This window comes from Haliotis cracherodii, unplaced genomic scaffold (assembly GCF_022045235.1).
Source record: "Haliotis cracherodii isolate W230 unplaced genomic scaffold, xgHalCrac1.p SCAF_9, whole genome shotgun sequence".
Classification (NCBI taxonomy): domain Eukaryota; kingdom Metazoa; phylum Mollusca; class Gastropoda; order Lepetellida; family Haliotidae; genus Haliotis; species Haliotis cracherodii.
Window position 1 is genome coordinate 49,543,950 of NW_027266343.1, and position 20,930 is coordinate 49,564,879.

Here is a 20,930-nt window from a genome sequence, read left to right on the forward strand (position 1 = left end):
TTTTTCGATCAAACGCACTAAATCGCGAAGTGTGCTTCGTGTCTTGCATTGACCGGCAGAACTCGACAATGATGTTTGTTTATGCTAAGATTGAGCAGGTTGAACTGCCTGTGTATCTTAGCAGCATGTATGCCCCTTGAACGGCAACATACATGGAAACAATGTTAGGCGCATCAAGGTCAATGTGTGACCACGCAGTACTAGAACATCTCTGCTGAAAAGAGACTCTTCTTTGCGGTCACGGACAACTGTCCTGGATCAAAACTACAGACATTAGTAAAGTTATGCAGTACCCCCTGGGCTCTGATCCGCACGTAAATAACTGCATCTCTGGTGATGTTTTCTTCCGAATTTGTCAACACATGTCCCGTGTTGTACGCGGCAACTGATGACTTGTTCTTTGGTATTTTCTATCAAAGCGCTATACGGACGGTGAACGTATCATTACGATTTGTGGTCTTTCAGAGACTGTCCACCGCTGTTTCTACCTACAATTTCTGGTAATTTAATTATGACACTTCCGTTATTTAGGAGTGTATATACTGTAGCGATATCAACTTTCCATTCACAAACCCATGATAAATAGTTTTTTTTACAAATCTTAAGAATATACGAGGGTAATCGGCCACCACAACTTGCATAGTACTTACCAGAGTTACAGATAAGCAGCGTATTTGCGTAAAATACCCAAAAAAATATTCAAAACCCATTTACTTTCAATTAACTTGCGTACAGAAAAACTCAAAAGTATAAAAACAGCACGCGGAAATACCCAATGAAGCTTTTTCAGCATGCGTACAAAGAAGCTAATTTCCGAGACACAATTACCAGCTAATTTACTTCCCGAGTCAAGCCAATATATTTAGAACAGTTATATACATCGAAAAAATTGTTTCATATATTTTTTTAATCTTAAAATGTTCACTAATTTTGGGAAAAACCTAACAGAGTGATGAATAGATGAGTGAAAAATATTGGTTACCCAATGAAAAATGTAATAACCCAATTAAAATAGAAAACCTAGAGTAAAAGCTCAATTGGCTGTCTTGACTGTCGGACTCAATCGCGGCTCTCTGCTAAGGGTGTATGTAAATCCATAATCCAAACGAATACCTATCCCTTTGATGGAGAAATTTCGTACCCCAATTCAAAAGTAATTTCGTAATCCTATGCAAAGCATTGAATGAACTCAATGAAGCTTTATAAAATATTAACTTAGATTTAGATGTAAACGACATCTAATGTAAATGCATATAGGTGCGATATTATATTTGAACAAGAACAACATATCAAACCAACGATAATATATTGTCTTGAAAACAAATCACAGCTCCAGATAAGCTGCGTATCTGCGTGAAATACGCATAAAAAATGCAGAAATACGCAGTAAAATAAAATCCAAGCGTATCAAATACGCAACGAACATTACAGATACGCTACAAAAATAAAACTTGTGCGTATCATCAAAATAGTGTTAAGTAACACTGCGTATTCGATTAGCAGATCAGCAACTTATATTGAAATTATAAACGGGCATTCGGTCAACCTTGCCAAACGATGACAGTTACATCATGATCATTTGCCATCACACTTTCTTGTGGAAGTATCGTGTGGTATTTTTGAGTCCTATAGAGCTCTCGAACCCACACGACACCAGTTTGCAGGGACTAGATGAATAGTGTTTTTAAATATTTAACTTATATACCCACATGTGTAAAAACTAGTGGGTAACAGAAATTTAAATACCCAGATAGAATTACTGATACCCAATGATTTTAAAATGCATGGGTAAAGTACCCACAACACCAAAAGCTTATATGGAGCTCTGACGAATATTTAGAAAAACGAAACATAGTTACAAAGTTTCTTATTTTTAGGGTTACGAATTGTCTAGGTGTACAAAGATTAAAGGGGTTCGAATTCGTTTGGGTTACGAAATTACCGCAACCTTTCGGCTAAAACCCTTCTCAGCTCATGACAAGTTTTGGTATTGTTGCTTGGAACATAGCATCCATTTGTTCATTCCATTAACCAATCAGCGCTACTTAACTGTTGTCTTCCTACCTTTGTGATATCTTACTACTTTTGTTGTTTTTACATATATATTTATATATATATATATATATATATATATATATATATATATATATATATATATATATATATATATATATATATATATATATAAACAAGTTTTGGAACATATTCCAAAACTTTGTGTTCCTCATAATAAGGAAGTTGACATTCATAAATTCTCTCCAATGTGTTTCAGTTCAAAATGCCATTTAAAGACTAGATAATAGAGTTATCTGCCTTGGCTTTAAACCAGGCGGCGTTGTACCCGGAAGCAGCTGAGAGAAACCCACGTTGACATCAACATATGGAAACAGCAGTGTTTCTCAACTGACTTTAAAGCTGATTATGGGGTCTGCTTTCATTATTCTAGGTGAGTTGACTGATTATCAAGGTCAGATTGAAAATGAGTGTTAGAGTTCACTGATCAGCCAGAGAAAGAGACAGCTAAGACTTCACGAGAGTCGAGTGATCGAGTCGGCTCCACGGAGGTTCGCACGCTTCTACCAATTTGACATTTTATATAAAATAGACATATGTTTGTAATGACACGAACATGCCATTATTTCCTTGGCTGACTTCTTGTCTCATTCATACCAGAACTAAGTTGTGCTTGCAGATAAATGTCTTGTCTGCGATTGTTTTTGTTTGTTTGTTTGTTTGGTTTGTTTGTTGTTTAACGCCGCACTCAGCAATATTCCAGCTATATGGCGGCGGTCTGTAAATAATCGAGTCTGGACCAGACAATCCAGTGATGGACATCATGAGCATCTTTCTACGCAATTGGGATACAATAACATGCATCAACCAAGTCAGCGAGTCTGACCACCCGATATCATTAGTCGCATCTTACGACAAGCATAGTCGCCTTTTATGGCAAGCATTGGTTGCTGAAGACCTATTCTACCCCCGATCTTCACGGGTCTCGCTGGGATTGACGATGAAGTGATGACTTATGAGCACTCAAAAAATGACACCTTTTCTTTCTTTTTTTTTCTCACACAGGAACGTCGGTATTAGCTGTGTTATTGGCAGGCTACTGGGCTCAGAGATACTTACCACCGCCAAAACCAAAAATAGTTGGAATTGATCTAGGTAAGATTTAGTGATCTCATGAACTGGAATTGATCAGATTATCTGATATTGATAATGTTGGACTTTGTATACATCTGCCTGTCTTTGTGGACATTCAGATTAAATTTTATATAAATGGGCTTGTTATGAACATAAATTCAAGATATTTTGAACATGTTGAATGGCAAGTTAATGTCATAGAGGGAAACAACACTCCAATTGTCGGTCCTCTTGTCAGCCTTGTTTTAATTATCCCACGTATTTGCCAGCATTAGCATGAGTGACCCTACAAACTTGGCTTTGGACCACGAGGGAGCAATTGGGGGACTTCATTGACAGAAAGGGGAAATCCCCTTGAATCCTCGCATTTGGTTAGATTTGATGCTTTAAATAACCTTTCAATTTGCAAAATCTGTCTGCTTGTGCAAATGTGTATGTACAATTATGTAGTCAAGTATAAACACCTGTGTATTTGTCATCATTTACTTGATGCTCAGTCAGTGACTTCATCACAGGTATAAAACAGTATATATACTAGGGCTGGGACGAGTCCAAATTTACTACCCAGGTACCCAACCCACTATTACCCTACCCGTGTACCTGGTGTAGATCTCAAGAGATAGGTAAAACATGTACGATTGGGAAAAGTTTGACTGTACTCCTGTCAAAATAAATTTAGATACACGTATAAACCGATCTGGTCATGCAGACACTGAAGTTGACTGATGTTTTATCAATATCCAAACATATAAAGTCAGAAGGAATGTGTGCAAAGTCAGAAAGAAATGTGAACATTTATCACTTATAGTGTAACCATAGAGTTCTAGATAATATTTGCCAGTACACAATATAATCACGTGACTAACCACGGGTCCGGGTAGTCTTGTGGGTACCTGGGTCCTACTCAGTAACCACCCGACCTGGGTACCCGAGTTACCCGTCCCAGCCCTAATACTAGTATATACCTTAAAATATTACATTGTTACAAAGACACAAGACATCGAACAAGTTTCTTTATACAACTGCAGATGTATGGGATATTGTTCCTTTATGTGAATAGTCATGGATACATTCCTCAAACAAGGTAACTGCCTAATGTTATACATAGAACGTTTGTCGGTTGTAATTTCGATATTTGCATTTTGTGTTCATTCATTTGCTGTAGCAGGAACACAGGAGGCCTCAACAGCGACTGATCACATTGTTCCATATGTAACAAATATCCAGAAATAGATATAAGTTGTTCCAAAGTGCTATGCTTGTGGTTATTATTATTTTATGTACATATAGTAAAAGTTGCAACTAAAATAACTCGATATTGGAATATATTATTTCTGACAAAATAATAATTTCAGATACAATTCATCCAATCATGGCAGCAAAATTCTTTGAAGTTATTTTATTTGGTATTTTGTAACTGAATCACCATGAGATTAGTAGAAATGTGTGTGCAGCAGATTGCTATTTCCGGCTTAGTTTACAAGAAACTGCACACTGTAATCTTTATTTCTGCATATAACACAATGCCTATCAGTAAAGAAAATATGATTTAAATGGTAAATCATAATGTCTAGTGATAATATTTTTATTCATAAGTTTGTTTTCACCTGTTTGTTAACTGGAATTCTCTAAAGGGGTACTTCTGTAGTACTTATTGTACATTATATTTTGTCTACCAATCTCAAGGGGTATATGGTATGATGTACCCTGTGCCTACATAGGCTCACACTCAGGTACATCACACCATATGCCCCGGGGGTACATAGGTTCACACACAGGTACATCACACCATATGCCCCGGGGGTACATAGGCTCACACACAGGTACATCACACCATATGCCCCGGGGGTACATAGGCTCACACACAGGTACATCACACCATATGCCCCGGGGGTACATAGGCTCACACACAGGTACATCACACCATATGCCCCGAGGGACTGGTTGACAACGAATATATCTCGCCAACATTCATTCATACAGATCTGGAACCATCTTCCCGAGGCAAAGGAGTTAACTGACTATAAAAGTCCAGTTTCCACCCTTGCCGAACTAGACTGGTTTTTTTTAGTAACATTTTGGCTGGACTAACGAGTCTATGCATAGTCCAATCAAAATCGCGCACCGAAATCGAAATCCAGGCTTGTAAACTGTCGTGCAGATTTCGATCGATTGCAGGATTTGCAAAGCGTGTGCACCGCCAACTCGTTGTCAGCAGATATTTTCCAAATCTTTTCATGTTTTTAATCAAGGTGCTCACGTGATTTGATGCATTTTGCGATGTAAGACCCGTTTTATCACAATATAGATCTTGATTATCGATCAGATTGTCCTGAATGGGCGCCACCATTTTGTGTGAAGCAAACGCAAGTGATCCGAGAGGTGGAGTCTGATTGGTCCATAGGAGAGGCTTAGAAGGGACATAACTGGTAATAGCCACTGGTGTCCAGTAATTCCAGCCTAGTTCGGCAAGGTTGGAAACTGGACTTTTATAGCCAGTTAACTCTCTTGCCTCGGGAAGATGACCTGGAACTTATATCTGAAGTTTCACCTTGTAAAACACTTTGATTCATCCAATTTGACAGTTAGCAGATGACGCAAACCGAATTGCTTCCTTTCGGTTCATTTCAGGTCAACAATACTTATGCGAGATAAGCATGTTACCTAAGGTATCTTCCAATTGATTTCTCAGCTGGGTATATAAGAAGGCTACATGGAAAATTATTGCCCGCTCCTTAGCCAAACAGAAGCTAGTATTTTAATGTAAGGTGAGATAAGATATGATGTTGACTGATAGCTTCACCCTTTCAAGTTGTGTATGCACGAACCAACAACAAAAACATACATCAGCTTGGCTGCAGCTCTTTAGTGTATACCTTTGTTATGATATCTATCATGATATATGGCTTCTCGTTCTTTGATCCTCCGATAGATGTTACCTTGCCCAGCGCAGCAAGAATAGCGCCGAACAAAAGTCAATCTAGTCAAAATTGTAGTCCATAATAAGCAAATTTTGAATCTGCGAAGAAAAAGCTCATCCATATTTTATACTTTCAAACTTGGAGTGTTGTTTCCTTTTAAAGGACAGTTTGTTGACGGTTCTGTGTGTTTTTATATCTTTCATCAAATAATTTCTGAGTGTGACGTCACACCTTTGGTTCATGCACAACTCCATTTTCAATTGTCTCGCTTCGGTCATGTTTTCATTAGCGGCAAATTGAAGAGAAAGTCGTGATTGTTAGAAAAGTTAAAAAATACCATATGCCAGCTGTGCTTGATTAGAAGCCAGTGCTTATCATGGCCAAGATAACAATGTAAATACCTTGTAAAGCCATGACATCAATCACCTGCCCACAGTGCCTTGCGGCCATCGAGTATCCCTTCCACATCGTCACATCTTACAAGCTATTGCATGTTTTTCATCTACACATTTAAATAAACATATGTCATTAAATGTTTGACTTTCAATGAGAAAAACTATTTCCATTTGCGTAGTTATCCTTTGTTTACATCGGTTGTACAGCTCCACGAGCTGTCATCGAAGCCCTACAGAGAGCAAGCTATACGGTCACTTTGACACACAAGCTGTATTAGCATGCACCGCACTGTTGCAGTGGCAGCATGTTATGGAACACAGTATATTAAGGACACTGAAAGAATTGCATTGGGTCCGTCTGTTCTTATTTCAGAATAAGTGCGTTTGTTTACAAACAAGAGAAAAGTCTGTCACTTGATAAGCCTACACTCACGGTGTGGTCACTGGAGCAGAAACTCCTGTCACGGAATAAGATGAGCAGAGCCGAGTAAGCTCGGCGGTTATCGTCTGATGTTTACATACAAAGCTTCAGAATGGTCTACATACTGGCCCTTGCAAAGCCTATACAAATTGCTAAACATAACTGTCACTATGGCATCATAGTAGATAAAAGATGTAATATCAAGCTTTGCTTGAAAAGAAAACTTTGAAACCTCTAACTCGTCGATAAGTTTTTTTATTTGATGACAGGATTTTGCAAGCAGTCCATTGATACAGCTGGTAGATCCCACATCGAGCTACCATGTAGGTAACACTGTGTCCCCGGTGTCTGGGGAGGGTGTATCAAAGAGTGAGGAAATGTACTCACGGCCAAAAGTATTGCGAACCCTAGAAACATTAGAAAAGTATGTATGTAAAGAAGAGATGTTTCCAATGTGTACCACTTAATGACAGATCTAACAATCAGTCAAGTCTTACCACAGAGTGTCTTTATACTTAGCACGATATGCTGCACGTGATTTCCAAACTTAAGACGCTAACTCTGCACTAGACAAATAGTGCATGTCGAGTCATGGATCTATGACGTCACAAGTGATGCTTTCATGGGTGTTGGTTCACGCAACAGAACAGTATGTTCGTTTGTGTATCAGACAAATCTAACATCTCTTGAATATGAGTAATTCTTCATATATTGACCAACTTGTATGATATACGCTTTTGTTTTGTCGGTGAGTATAGATATGGCTACCATGTTAAGAGATGTACTCCACAAGATTCAGTTACAATGGTCGTGAAATATGTGATTATTGATTATGTCTGCCACCTGTGATTTCCAGGCACGACGTACTCCTGTATCGGGGTGTATCATGCAGTGTCGGGCGCGGTGGACATCCTGCAGGTGCAGAGTGGGAAGAAGTGCATTCCCAGCGTCGTCGCCTTCAGGTATGTCATCACACAACATCTGATGTAAACCACTTGTCAGTACAGTAAACTAAGGTCATAACGAACGCAAAGGGACCACAAGTTTTAGTTTGTTATAACCGTAGTTCGTTATAAGCATTTCGACTGTCAAACGCCTCTAAACGCCTCTAATCTTTGATCAACTCACGTCACCACATCATGTTAGTCGGTAAATAAGAAAAAGTGTGCCTTGGATATGTACTGTGTTTAGTCCCCTAAATAACATAAAATATATAACATTAGTAAATACATAACATAAGTAAAGGCATGTTGTAAACACATTATTGATACAGTTTCATTGACATTTAGACACAAGAGTCACTCGCCACCAGTCTTGAAATCTGTGATTTTATTTGAACATTGGTTGAAAGATCTAATCGAGCGTTGTTTTAAATGTTTTCAAACAGTTTTGATGATACACCAGGGTGACTTTAGTCTAGTCACTGTTTTACTATTGTTAATTAAGGGTCAATTGAGGACAAGGCGTCAGTGCTTAATCCAATTAATCACTTGCCTTCAGTTTTTTATTGCCACTTTGAACATGTTGGACAGACGCATGTGGCTGCAGATGGTTTGATAGGCTGATTGGTGAGGTGTGGGCACCACAGAGAGTAACAGTTGATAAACATAAACATTGTCGTTGACAGAGTACACACGGGACCACAAAGTGAGTTCGCTATATCCGTTGTTTCGTTATATATGAGTTCGTTATATCCAGACTCAGGCTACCGTCATATGGGTGGAGTCATAACCATGCTTATTGAGTGGAGTGTTCAACAAACAAAAAAACACTCAAAAGGAGGAAATGTACATTGACACATTGACAATATCAGCACCTGTTTGTTTCAGTGAGGAGGGTGTGGTCGTGGGGTTCAAGGCGGTGGCCCAGGCGGAGCACAACCCACAGAACACTCTGTATGATGCCAAGAGGTTCATAGGGAAAGTGTATCGCAAGGAGGAACTACAGCAGGCTCAGAAACAATACCCCTTCAAGGTGAGAATGTCACCTCGCTCCTGGGTTGGGTGGCTAGTGCTTCGTCAACCATCGTCAGTACTCCATGGGCTGGTGTACACTATCTCCATTATCACCTGTGAATATACCCAATCTCATTAAAATCAGATCTTAGTTCTCGCTACCTCTAAACAAAGATCTGAGGACATCCCATTACGGGTCACGTCAGACTGACCTGGCGTGAACCTTGACCGACCAGTGGAATGACCAATCAGAAGGCAGCTTTCTCATGCTTTACGGCACTAATTTCAAATTGGCGACTATGCTTCGAAACATATTTTGACAAATTCTCGATTACAAATTTGAAACCTGAACAAAAGAACATTCTGGAATGGCTGATAGATGGTCTAGATTGTATGGATACAGTTGTTAAACCCGTAACTATCATTCGGAGTTAAAGCTTTCGAGGCTGTATGATCAGAAATCACATTCCAACTGTCACTTTCATAATCTGGTAAGTGATACTCTGATTGGTCGGATGAAAGGTCGTTCTGACGTGACCCCTAATGGGATGTCCTCAGATTTTTGTTTAGCGGTAGCGAGAACTGAGGTCTGATTTTAATGAGATTGGAATACACTTAACAGCTCGTGTGTCTATTTTTGGTCAACTTGAAATGAGGTTGTTTTTACAGGGTTTTACCTTGACTTACAATACTAGAGGTTGAGAACCCCCAATAATTATTTTCAAGGGTCCCCACAGTAAATATGAGGGTCCTGTGACATATTGCAATAGTGTATTGTACGATAATTACTTTAATTATTATTTTTTGTCAATAATTAGGTATAATGAATATTATTGTGCAACCCTTGAGATGTAATATTGTTTTTTTCTGTGTCTGTTCTATACATTTGGGCATACTGCATCATGTAGAACACTATCTCTAACTTATGGTAGTGGCCTCGCCCACACTGGTGGCAGAGATGTTACCGATTGTAATGAAGGTGTCACACGCTGGGAAGGAGCTTGTACCTCTGTTATACAAGGGAGTTTATCTGATGGTGACCTCTGTTACACAAAGGAGAAAATCTGATGTTGACCTCTTTTGCAGCTGGAGGCTGATGAGCTGGGGATGGTGCATTATGTCGTCACGGTGAACGGCACGGAGAAGAAGATCACCCCTCATGACGTGGGCTCTATTATCCTGGATACTCTGCGGCTTGCTGCAGAGGCTAATCTCAGCGCTCCAGTCTCCAAGGCGATACTGTCAGTCCCCGCAGAGTTTGATGCCATGCAGAGAAACTACACCATCAAAGCTGCAGCACTAGCAGGTGAGGCCGGTTCTAGAACAGCACCACATTCCAATTCTCAGTTGCAGGATGGTTGTCCAGTCTTAGAAATTCATTTTTTCAAGACTAGTCCAGTGGACTAGTGTAAGCATTATTTCAATAGTCCTCTGAGTATGTAGCTAGTCCTGCTTGAACAAGACGAAAATGTTTTACTTATTTACAAATTCTGTCAGTTTTATTCAGTTCCATTTGGTAGCTTAATTGACGCATTGAGTCCTGGTGCAGAATTACAGCTCTCAAATGCTACTAGTCTATGAGGACAACCGTCAATGGATTCGTACTTGTCCTCAGTATAGTTTGCACAAGGGAGATAATCTGATGATGATCTTATTCAAGGGAGATAATCTGATGATAACCCCTGTTATTCAAATGCTATTAGTCTACGACTTTAGGAGTCTCGTGCTAGTGGATCAGCATGAATTGGGATGGCTGTGTCATGGTGTCAAATACTTGGAATGCTTCCAAGTTTTAATTTTGAGGCTGCACTATAATCCCACACTGAGGAGTAAGAAACACCACGTATGTGTTCACACTCAGCCATGTACTTTGTAAATGTCGTTACTCCCTCCTTACCTCACTCGGTGGACAGCCTCCAGAACAATTGTTTCAGCAAACCTCAGTAAGTCAACATGGTGTAGTAGATTGTAACCCCTAACCATCGGCCATTCTACCATGAATTTGGAATTAACTCGATTCTGATTGGTCAATCAGAGGCTATTAAATCACAATAAACTCCCTCTGATTGAAACAGCTGGTTTGACGGTCGCATCACCGTGGAAGCTAATCTTCATAGAATAGTACTATTTTCAGTCATTGTCAGTGGGCATATTCGAATAATTATATCTACAATAGAGGTTACAAAATGCACAGATGCGGTTACTACAATATTCAAAGGATGTGTGGCAATACATTTCATGCAGAAAACACGATAGGAATCTACAAAGGGAATGTATTTACGTTTTGAAGACAACAGAGAGCTTGGAATTTTTGTGCTTTTCTCTATACGATTGTGACGTGGTATCTTTTGCGTCACAATGAGCGATATGACGTCATAATGGTGACGTGCGATGTAGAGGGAAATGTAGAGCCTTGCAAAGCTTGCTTTGTTTTCTTTAGGGATGCCCACCTCATGTTAGCTTACCAAGTTGCCATGTTTATATGCTTTCATTGCCTGTCATATGTTCGCGTGAAGTATTGCAGTGTAAACAAACTGCTTGAGTATATACAGCACCATATTTTGTTCGGTGATTTCGTTATTCAGATCGATAACCCACTCAAAACGCTAGACTCAACCCATGCCGCTTCACTCAGTATATTTGCTAACACCACAGAGTTCACATTTTATTTAGTCATGGAGATAATGGAATGGAGATAAACAAACTGTCTTTTCAATGTAGAGCTAGGTTAGCTGTAGGTTTATCTCGTAATTGAAGTAGTGTTCAATCAGCAAGGCTGTTACAGATTTTGTCCTTGCACAATCGGTGTTACCTTGGTTTCCAGGTCTGGAGGTGTTCCGAGTGATCAATGAGCCAACAGCAGCAGCACTCGCCTACGGTCTTCACAAGAAGTCGACCTTGCAGACCATACTGGTGGTGGATCTCGGGGGAGGAACACTGGACGTCTCCCTTCTCAACGTGCAGGGAGGGATGTTCCTCACACAGGCTATGGCAGGTGAGTCCAAGTCTGCAGTAGGGGTGTCAGGGTGTGATGTTCCTCACACAGTTTGTGATGGGTGAGTCCAAGTCTGCAGTAGGGGGGCGAGGGTGTGATGTTTTTCACACATGTTTTAAGTTGTCAATGAGGAAGGAAATTCATCAGGAAAGATGTGCCTGGGATACAATATGTGATTTTAAGCTTTGCAAACCGGTAATGATTCCAGAAATACGTCAGAAATATTGCATTCCCAAGGCCAGAAAAAAATGCCAATCAATGACAAAGAGAGTTGTGGAAATGCTGAACTGGAGACACGGCAGATGTTTTTATTGGCTGACGATACACACAACGCTAGTTTCAGTTTCAAAACTTGTCATGCTGGTATCTCAACTTGTTTACTTTACTTTTCATTGTACTACTGACATGTGACAAAAGCTATTCAAATCCTACAGTTCAGATCTTTATCTACGCTTACAAGATTTCTTTCTTGGCATCTCATGGTATGTGATTGTTTCAGGGAATAACCGACTCGGTGGGCAGGACTTCAATCAGCGCCTGCTGCTGTTCCTGAAGGACGCCATCGAGAAGATGTACGGCCAGAAGCTGACCAACAAGGAGGATCTCCAAGCCCTGAGGCTGCAGGTAGAACAGGCCAAGCTGGACCTCACCTACAAACAGACGGTCGACATCGTCATCACGCTTCACTCCCTGGGAAACAAAGTGTTCAAGGAAGCTATCCCACGGACGTTGTTTGAAAAGTTGAATGATGATTTATTCAACAAAGTTTTAGAACCTATTGACAGGGTGTTACAAGCTGTCCAGCTTACCCGGGATGAAGTGGATGAGATTGTGTTGGTTGGCGGGTCGACACGGATACCAAAAGTTAGAGAATTGATACGGGATTATTTTAGAAAACAGCCGAACACTGCAATTGACCCTGAACTGGCTGTGGCTACTGGAGTGTCCATCCAGGCAGGCATCATAGGAGGAATGTGGCCACTGACGGTCAGCGCCGTTGAATTGCCGACTAGGGTCAGGAAGATACAGATTCACTGATGACGGGAGTGTCTAGGAGAGTATAGGATAAATGCAGCTCATGCTGTTATTTTGTGGATAATTTATGGTACCTTAAACAATAAAACAATTTTAGATTTTTAAAAACCTCGGCTCATGAGTTTTCAAATTCCTACATACTGTGTGATATGGATGTGTATGTGATAACTTTAAATATAAATATAATTTATGTTTTAGATAGAATAGAGTCTTGAGTTTTCATGAGCTGTGAAAGTGGTGGGGTGATGTTTGTTCAATCAAAATGTCAATCTTTAACTGTCATTGATATATGTATATGATGAAGAACCGTTGCTCAATAGCATAATTCAACATAAGTTTGTCAAAAGTGTTGAAACTTAATTATTATTTAGTATATTAGTGATACATATTTCCTAATTATAGGGGGGGTAGCCTAGTGGTTAAAGCTTTCGCTCGTCAAGCCGAAGACCCGGGTTCGATCCCCCACATGGGTACAATGTATGAAGCCCATTTCTGGTGTCCCCTGCTGTGATGTTGCTGGATTATTGCTAAAAGCAGAGTAAAACCATACTCACTCCCTTCTCATGATAATATTTTAGTACAGTGTTACTATTTGAATTCAGGAAGTATAATTCACATATGCGAGTGTAAACCTGGACTTGTTTGAACCAAACTGACAAGGGGCTTTTGTGTACTTTGAAGTATAGTGCTCTGCTTTTGACAGGGATATTGAGATATTTTAAACTATTTTCATATTATATTTATTAATAATTTGTTGGTGCATCATACAGTGTCATAGTAAAATAGGAATATCCCTATCTAAAGTTGAGCTGTATGGTTTACACTCATGTCAATCTTCTTCTGCTTGTACAGCATTGTTATGGGAAAAATTAATTACCATGGTAACCAATCAGCATTGTTTCAAGCCCTGATGGACCAGTGTGATGACTATGTGCCTCACATGAAAGTGTTTTATTGCTCTTGACAAAAATGAAACTTGACAACAACTAATGTTCCAATGTTCTAGAAGTATGTGAGCCAATTGTATTCTGGGCGTCCTAACAGTTTGTACAATAGTTGATGTTTGTTAAAGTATATGATAACTGGCGTAATGCGTTCTCAGCACCCGTTGCCTGCAAAAGGTAACTAAATGGGGAATTCATGGAGAATCCATGGGAGTTCAAGGGGATTCTGGGGTAGAATTGGCCCCTTGCAGCACATGTTGGTCGTAACAGACGACTTAATGTATCAGATAGTCAGGCCTGGTAACCTGGTTGATGGCATGTCATCGTACCCCAACATCATGCATCATTGCTCGCAATATCAGTGGATTGTGTGGTCCTGATTTGATTATTTACAAGCTGCCCTCATATAGCTGAAATATTGCGGCATTAAACAATTCGGCTTCAGCAGATCTAGTCAGTTATATATAGTCTGGTAATCCCCTGAGTTTAAATATCCAGACAGAAGTTTCTGTACCGGTAGTGAATCGCCATGATCGCTAACGTAACATGACCACTGTGTGATATTTATAACTTAGATATGTAAATAATGACAAGATGGTATGGATGATCAATGTTTTTGTTACAGGTGTAGAAACTAACAATGTTATCAAGCATGTATCATTGACTTGATAACACTGTTAGACATGTTGGAATCTGACCTTGAAAGAACTTGATCATCCATCCGTCCTGTTCGTCACTTCCTACTAGTCATAAGACACCTGGGTATATGATGTATGTTCTGTTCAGTTTACCTTCAGCATTGGGCATGTTGGGGAGCATAGGTGGTCATCATGCAGAGTTGCATCCCTTAGATGCCAGGATCTGCTTATCATTGGTTTAATTCCTGGCTATGACTCGGTCATGTTAGCTCCTTTCTTGTGCTTGCGGGTTTCACTGAAGGGCATTTGTTATTCCAGGGTGGATAAAAACAAGGATGTTTTGTTGTTTTTTACTTTAAAATATACAATTTTGCTATTTTTCCAGTATTTAAAAAAAATAATATCTATGACATGTACCATGATCACTTTGGCCTTTATCCTATATGAGTCACAACACAGTGATTGGCCTTACCTGCTCACTCCATCAGCTTTGTGCTTCTAAGATGTTTAGGCTTAAAAAAAATAATAGTTTTGGTTCTCAGGCACCACTCACATCATCATAAAGTCTGCCGCATGTTTTGTTTTTATTTCCATTTTCAAAAAAATATAAAAATCCTAATACTTCAACACAATGCACAAAATAGTTGAAAATGGAAACAAAAACGAAACGTGCAATGAACTTTATGATGATATGGGCAGTGCCTGAGAACCAAAACTGTTATTGTTTTTAGCCTTACATTAAGATGACAATTATCATGACTATTGTTGGGAAGCTGACTTTCTCACTTTATATATAGTAAGAATTTCTGTGTTATGTTATGGAAGTAGATATGATTTTAGAATTATGTTTAAAACACGACAGCTGATGCAGTGTATTGTACTGTACACAATATTATGAAATTATTAGTTATGTAGGGTATGTTTTTTGTAAGGCTTTGGGAGTTTCATCTCTGCTTGCCTCACTGCCACACCCCTCCTCACATCATGTGTTGCCCCGCCCAAATCAGAAAATTTGCTATGATGTTCTTTTGTCTGCTTGATTCAGATACTAGATATCAAGGTCCTACAAAAATTCATGCTTCATGTGAATCACATCTGTCGACAATTAATGTACATAGACTATTTGAAGAGTTGGTTTTGTTTATATTTAAATAAATAGATGTATCACATTATTTAAAAAAATGAATGAAAATGTAATAATATAATTCATAGTTGCTTGATTGCGTGTATCATACAGAGGGAGAGCCATGATTATCAGATGTCCCACCTGTGGTAGATCATTCTGCGTGGCCAATCGTTCTGCGTGGCCACATACAAAATAGATAATGAAGGTAGAAGATTTTGATTAACCCTGTTAATAATTCTGACCCTAGTAATGGCTGACAAAGGGCCGTGGTAGATCGTTCTGCGTGGCCAATCGTTTTGCGTGGCCACATACGAAATAGATAATGAAGGTAGAAGATTTTGATTAACCCTGTTAATAATTCTGACCCTAGTAATGGCTGACAAAGCGCCATGGTAGATCGTTCTGCGTGGCCAATCATTCTGCGTGGCCTATCGTTCTGCGTGGCCAATCGTTCTGCGTGGCCACATACGAAATAGATAATGAAGGTAGAAGATTTTGATTAACCCTGTTAATAATTCTGACCCTAGTAATGGCTGACAAAGGACCACAATGACACAGGAGAAACCACAAGAATACAAAGGTAGCATCTCTCGATGTCAGCACATGAACATGACATCGTGGCGGGAGTCTTTGTGTTTGACATGACGTCACATGACAGTGGATATGTACATTCCGGCCACGAATCGGACAATTTGCATATGTAGGTTGGACATGACGTCACATGACAGTGGATATGTACATTCTGGCCACGAATCGGACAATTTGCAAATGTATGTTGGACATGACGTCACGTGACTGTGGATATGTACATTCTGAATCAGACAATTTGTATCTTAGAGACCTGTAGTTTAGGGCCCTGAAAATGCAACTGTGTTTTGGGGACAAGCGGCACCTGGTGGCGATGTCGTGATAGGCTTCCCTCGTGTATTGATGCATAGTTGCTATACTGATGTACGAAATGTTTGTGTGAAATTCTCCACGTTCCCCCGACGTCTGGCTGAGTGCTTGTTGCTAACGACCAGTTTGTGTTTTCATTTGCTTGACCAGGTTATTGCAAATTGTAATTTATTTTTGTTAAACAATATAGAAAAAGATCATGAATAGATACTGATTGATATTGTCAGTATCCCCAAACTCTTCAACCTTGTTTCCCACCAAGCCGTTGACAACATAACAGAGACAACTAACGGGATCGGGTGGTCAGCCTCGCTGACTTTGTTTATGTATGTCATCGTATTCCAATTGGGTGGATCGATGCTCATGATGTCAATCACTGGATTGTATGGTCCAGACTTGATTATTTACAGACCGCCACCATATATCTAGAATATGGCCGAGTGCGGCATAAACATCAAACCAACCAACTTTAGACTGTCATAACCCACTTTTATACAAATATATATAAACCTGGATAGGAATCGTCAGGCTAACACCCTCCATTTTACTAGCTGGAATATTGCTGTGTGCAGCATTAAACAACAAAACAACAACAACAAAAACATACCACATTTGGATTGACTTATGAGGTGGTGTAGAGATATTGCATTTATTTTATAACTGAATGTATTCCAAGCAGTGTAGATAGTGTTGAGCTGTCACTTTGTGGACATGCGGAAGAAACTTTATTTGGTGAAGGAGTTCAAATCTTTATCCTATGTAAATGTTCATTTTGAAAAGCTATGAATCATCATGTACAATCATTTAAAAGCCAATTATGTATTTAATTATTGTATGTTGTGTCTGTTGTATCTGACCAAGAGGTAATCAATGATGTATTTGTATCAGTCTTGTTGAATTTTCTTACGTATGCTTGTATGGATGTTGTGTGTTTGTCAGTTTTCTATGTTTTTATTCGCAGCTGTTGACTGGACATCAGATATTCAGTGTATTCTTGTTTGTTATAATTCTAAAACTTATTTTTGAATAACTGTACATACGTTGTTTCATTGCTGATGTTTATATTTAGAGAATGTTTATTTATTGTTGAGCATTGCATGTACAGTTCTGATATTTTGCTGATGATTGATGGAACATGTCAAATCAATATGAAACCTACTCCTCTCTTGTGATATGTTTAATCAAAGGGTTACTGGTATGTTAGTATGGACATAGATTAATATCAGTATGTTTGTTTCTGTCTATTAGTGACTTTGGGGTAACTCTGTGGTTAAATTGTTCGAGGTTGACTCATCACAAGATCTGAGTTGGGTCTCCACAAAGACCCAGTGTGTAAAGCCTCACTGTTCTGTAGTGTGTTGAGATTATTTAGTTGGACTTTCTTTGTTCCCGTAGAAACAATGTTAAATATATCCCATGTTGAATCATTCTCTCAATTGTAAATCAAAAATAGTTTTACTGTTTTGTACTCCTGTTTTATTTATCATCACTCTGGAAATCTATGTTTTATATGTTTTGAAGATATTGTAAAGTGAATGCGTGTCATCATGCATTGAATGTGTGTCATCATGCATTGAATGCATGTCATCATGCATTGAATGTGTGTCATCATTCATTGAATGTGTGTCATCATGCATTGAATGAGTGTCATCATGCATTGAATGTGTGTCATCATGCATTGAATGTGTGTCATCATGCAGTGAGAGTAGGGAATCACATCAACTGTAGCTGTGGCTGTAACAGTGCTTACTGAGGCCTTAACATGCTTAATTCATACCTCCGCACCCAATCAGGACATGTTTGTTTCATGAGATCCATTATTCAGGTTCCTTGAGTGGCCTATCTCAGCTTACGTAAAACATGCAGGAATATAAAATATGAAGAATATGTTGTCAAATAGCATTTATCTCACCTCGTGGCTACCTTTATTGATTAACTACTTATTTTCACTTGTCTGGTCACCCAGTTCAGACACCCAGTCATGAGACCCAATCGGGGTATATAGTCCAGGCACCCAGGTCACCTAGTTCACTTAAGTCACTGGAAGATTGTTTACCGGATGTAACAGTGACTGTATTTGTTCCTGTGCAGACTTTCTGTTTGCAGTAACATGTGCCTCATCATTGCCTTCATCTTCGTGAACGGGTGGCCCAGTCATCTAAGGCACTGTGATTCGCTGTGCAGAGTTGCATCCCTTGGGCACGCCAGAAACCTATGATTGTGGGTTCGAATCCCGGTTCGCCCCGATTATGTTTCTAGGTTTGTCAGCACCATACCTGTGCTCGTGGGTTTCACCAAAGTGGTAAACGTCTGAGACCTGCATCACTTCGGGCTTTCCTCCCACATTAAGCTGACACGTTGTGATATAACTGGAATACTGTTAAAAGCGGCGTTAAACCCAACTCACTCACTCACTCATCCTCGTGAGTGAGTGAGTGAATATTGCTAAGGCTGCCCCAACAATATTTTCGCTGCTTGCAGGTATTCTTGTGCAATTTCCAGATTATGTTTCACTTCCTTGTGAACATACTGTAGAAGTCCAAATTTATATCTATGAAACATGCATGTGTTTTACATTCAGTTGTTTGGGTTTTATAAAGAAAAACTTACTTTAAATAGTTACATTTGCACAAAGTATAGATGAATATCCAGAGTTCAGAGCTGCTGAGGACAATTGTGCAAGCTCATCTGTGATATAACACTATAAAGTCTGAAAATAAAACTGAAAATCAACATTACAAAAACTACTTGTGTTGTCCTTTCAAGTTCATCTGGATTTATGGGATTTGTTTAATGTTTATGCTACAAGTTCTTGACTCGAAGAAATTCTTGTTCCAAATAAGAACCATAGCCCAGTACTAAAAAGACACCATGCTTGTTGCAAGCAGTCCTTGATGTGACAATATGCTTGTTGCAAACAGTCCTTGAGGAGAGGGAGTATGCTTGTTGCAAGCAGTCCTTGGGGTGACAATACGCTTCTTGCAAACAGTCCTTAAGGAGAGAGTATGCTTGTTTCAAACAGTACTTGGGAGAGTATGCTTGTTGTCAACAGTTCTTTAGAGAGTATGCTTAAATTGTTGCAAACAATCCTTGAGGAGAGAGTATGCTTGTTGCAAACAATCCTTGAGAAGAGAGTATGAGTGTTGCAAATAGTCCTTGAGAGAGTATGCTTGTCGCAAACAGTCCTTGAGGAGAGGGTATGCTTGTTGCAAAGACTCCTTGAGAAGAGAGTATGCTTGTCGCGAACAGTCCTTGAGAGAGTATGCTTGTTGCAAAGACTCCTTGAGGAGAGACTATGCTTGTTGCAGACAGTCCTTGAGAGAGTATGCTTGTTAACAGTCCTTGAGGAGAGAGAGTATGCTTGTTTCCAACAGTCCTAGAGAGAGTATGCTTGTCACAAACAGTACTTGAGAGAGTATGCTTGTTGCAAACAGTCCTTGAAAGACTATGCTTGTTGTCAACAGTATTTGAGGAGAGAGTATGCTTGTTGTCAACAGTCCTTGAGAAGAGAGTATGCTTGTTGCAGACAGTCCTTGAGAGAGAATGCTTGTTAACAGTCCTCGAGAGAAAGAGAGAGAGTATGCTTGTTTCAAACAGTCCTAGAGAGAGTATGCTTGTCGCAAACAGTACTTGAGAGAGTTTGCTTGTTGCAGACAGTTCTTGAGAAGAAAGTATGCTTGTTTCAAACAGTCCTATAGAGAATATGCTTGTCGCAAACAGTACTTGGGAGAGTATGCTTGTTGCAAACAGTCCTTGAGAGAGTCTGCTTTTTGCAAAAAATCCTTGAGGAGAGAGTATGCTTGTTGCAAACAGTCCTTGGGAAGAGAGTATGCTTGTTGCAAACAATCCTTGAGGAGAGAGTATGCTTGTTGCAAACAATTCTTGAGAAGAGAGTATGCTTGTTGCAAATAATCCTTGAGAGAGAGAGTATGCTTGTCTCCAACAGTCCTAGAGAGAGTATGCTTGTCGCAAACTGTCCTTGAGAGAGTATGCTTGTTGTCAACAGTTCTTGGGGAGAGAGTATGTTTGTTGTAAACAGTCCTTGTGGAGAGGGTATGCTTGTCGCAACAGTACTTGATACATTATGCTTTTGGCAAATAGTTCTTAGGGAGAGAGTATGCTTGTCGCAAACTGTCCTTGAGAGAGTATGCTTGTTGCAAACAATCCTCGAGGAGAGAGTATGCTTGTTGGAGAAAGTCCTTGAGAAGAGAGTATGCTTGTTACCAGTCCTTGAGAGAGAGAGAGAGTATGCTTGTTTCAAACAGTCCTTAAGGAGAGAGTATGCTTGTCGCAAACAGTACTTGGGAGAGTATGCTTGTTGTCAACAGTTCTTGAGAGAGTAGGCTTGTTGCAAACAGTCCTTGAGAAGAGAGTATGCTTGTTAACAGTCCTTGAGAGAGAGAGAGAGAGAGAGTATGCTTGTTTCAAACAGTCCTTAAGGAGAGAGTATGCTTAT

At 39.6% G+C, this 20,930-nt stretch overlaps 1 protein-coding gene across 1 annotated transcript; it reads left to right on the plus strand.

Annotated features, from left to right (window-relative positions):
• Nucleotides 1–2,356: 2,356 nt before the first annotated feature.
• On the plus strand, nucleotides 2,357–18,249 carry LOC139452227 (heat shock 70 kDa protein 13-like). The gene is made up of 7 exons (XM_071233621.1): nucleotides 2,357–2,446; nucleotides 3,079–3,168; nucleotides 7,741–7,846; nucleotides 8,714–8,858; nucleotides 9,926–10,145; nucleotides 11,664–11,834; nucleotides 12,334–18,249. The coding sequence occupies exons 1-7, from the start codon at nucleotides 2,422–2,424 to the stop codon at nucleotides 12,870–12,872; spliced, it is 1,296 nt and encodes a 431-aa protein (XP_071089722.1). The 5' UTR covers nucleotides 2,357–2,421; the 3' UTR covers nucleotides 12,873–18,249.
• Nucleotides 18,250–20,930: the final 2,681 nt, after the last annotated feature.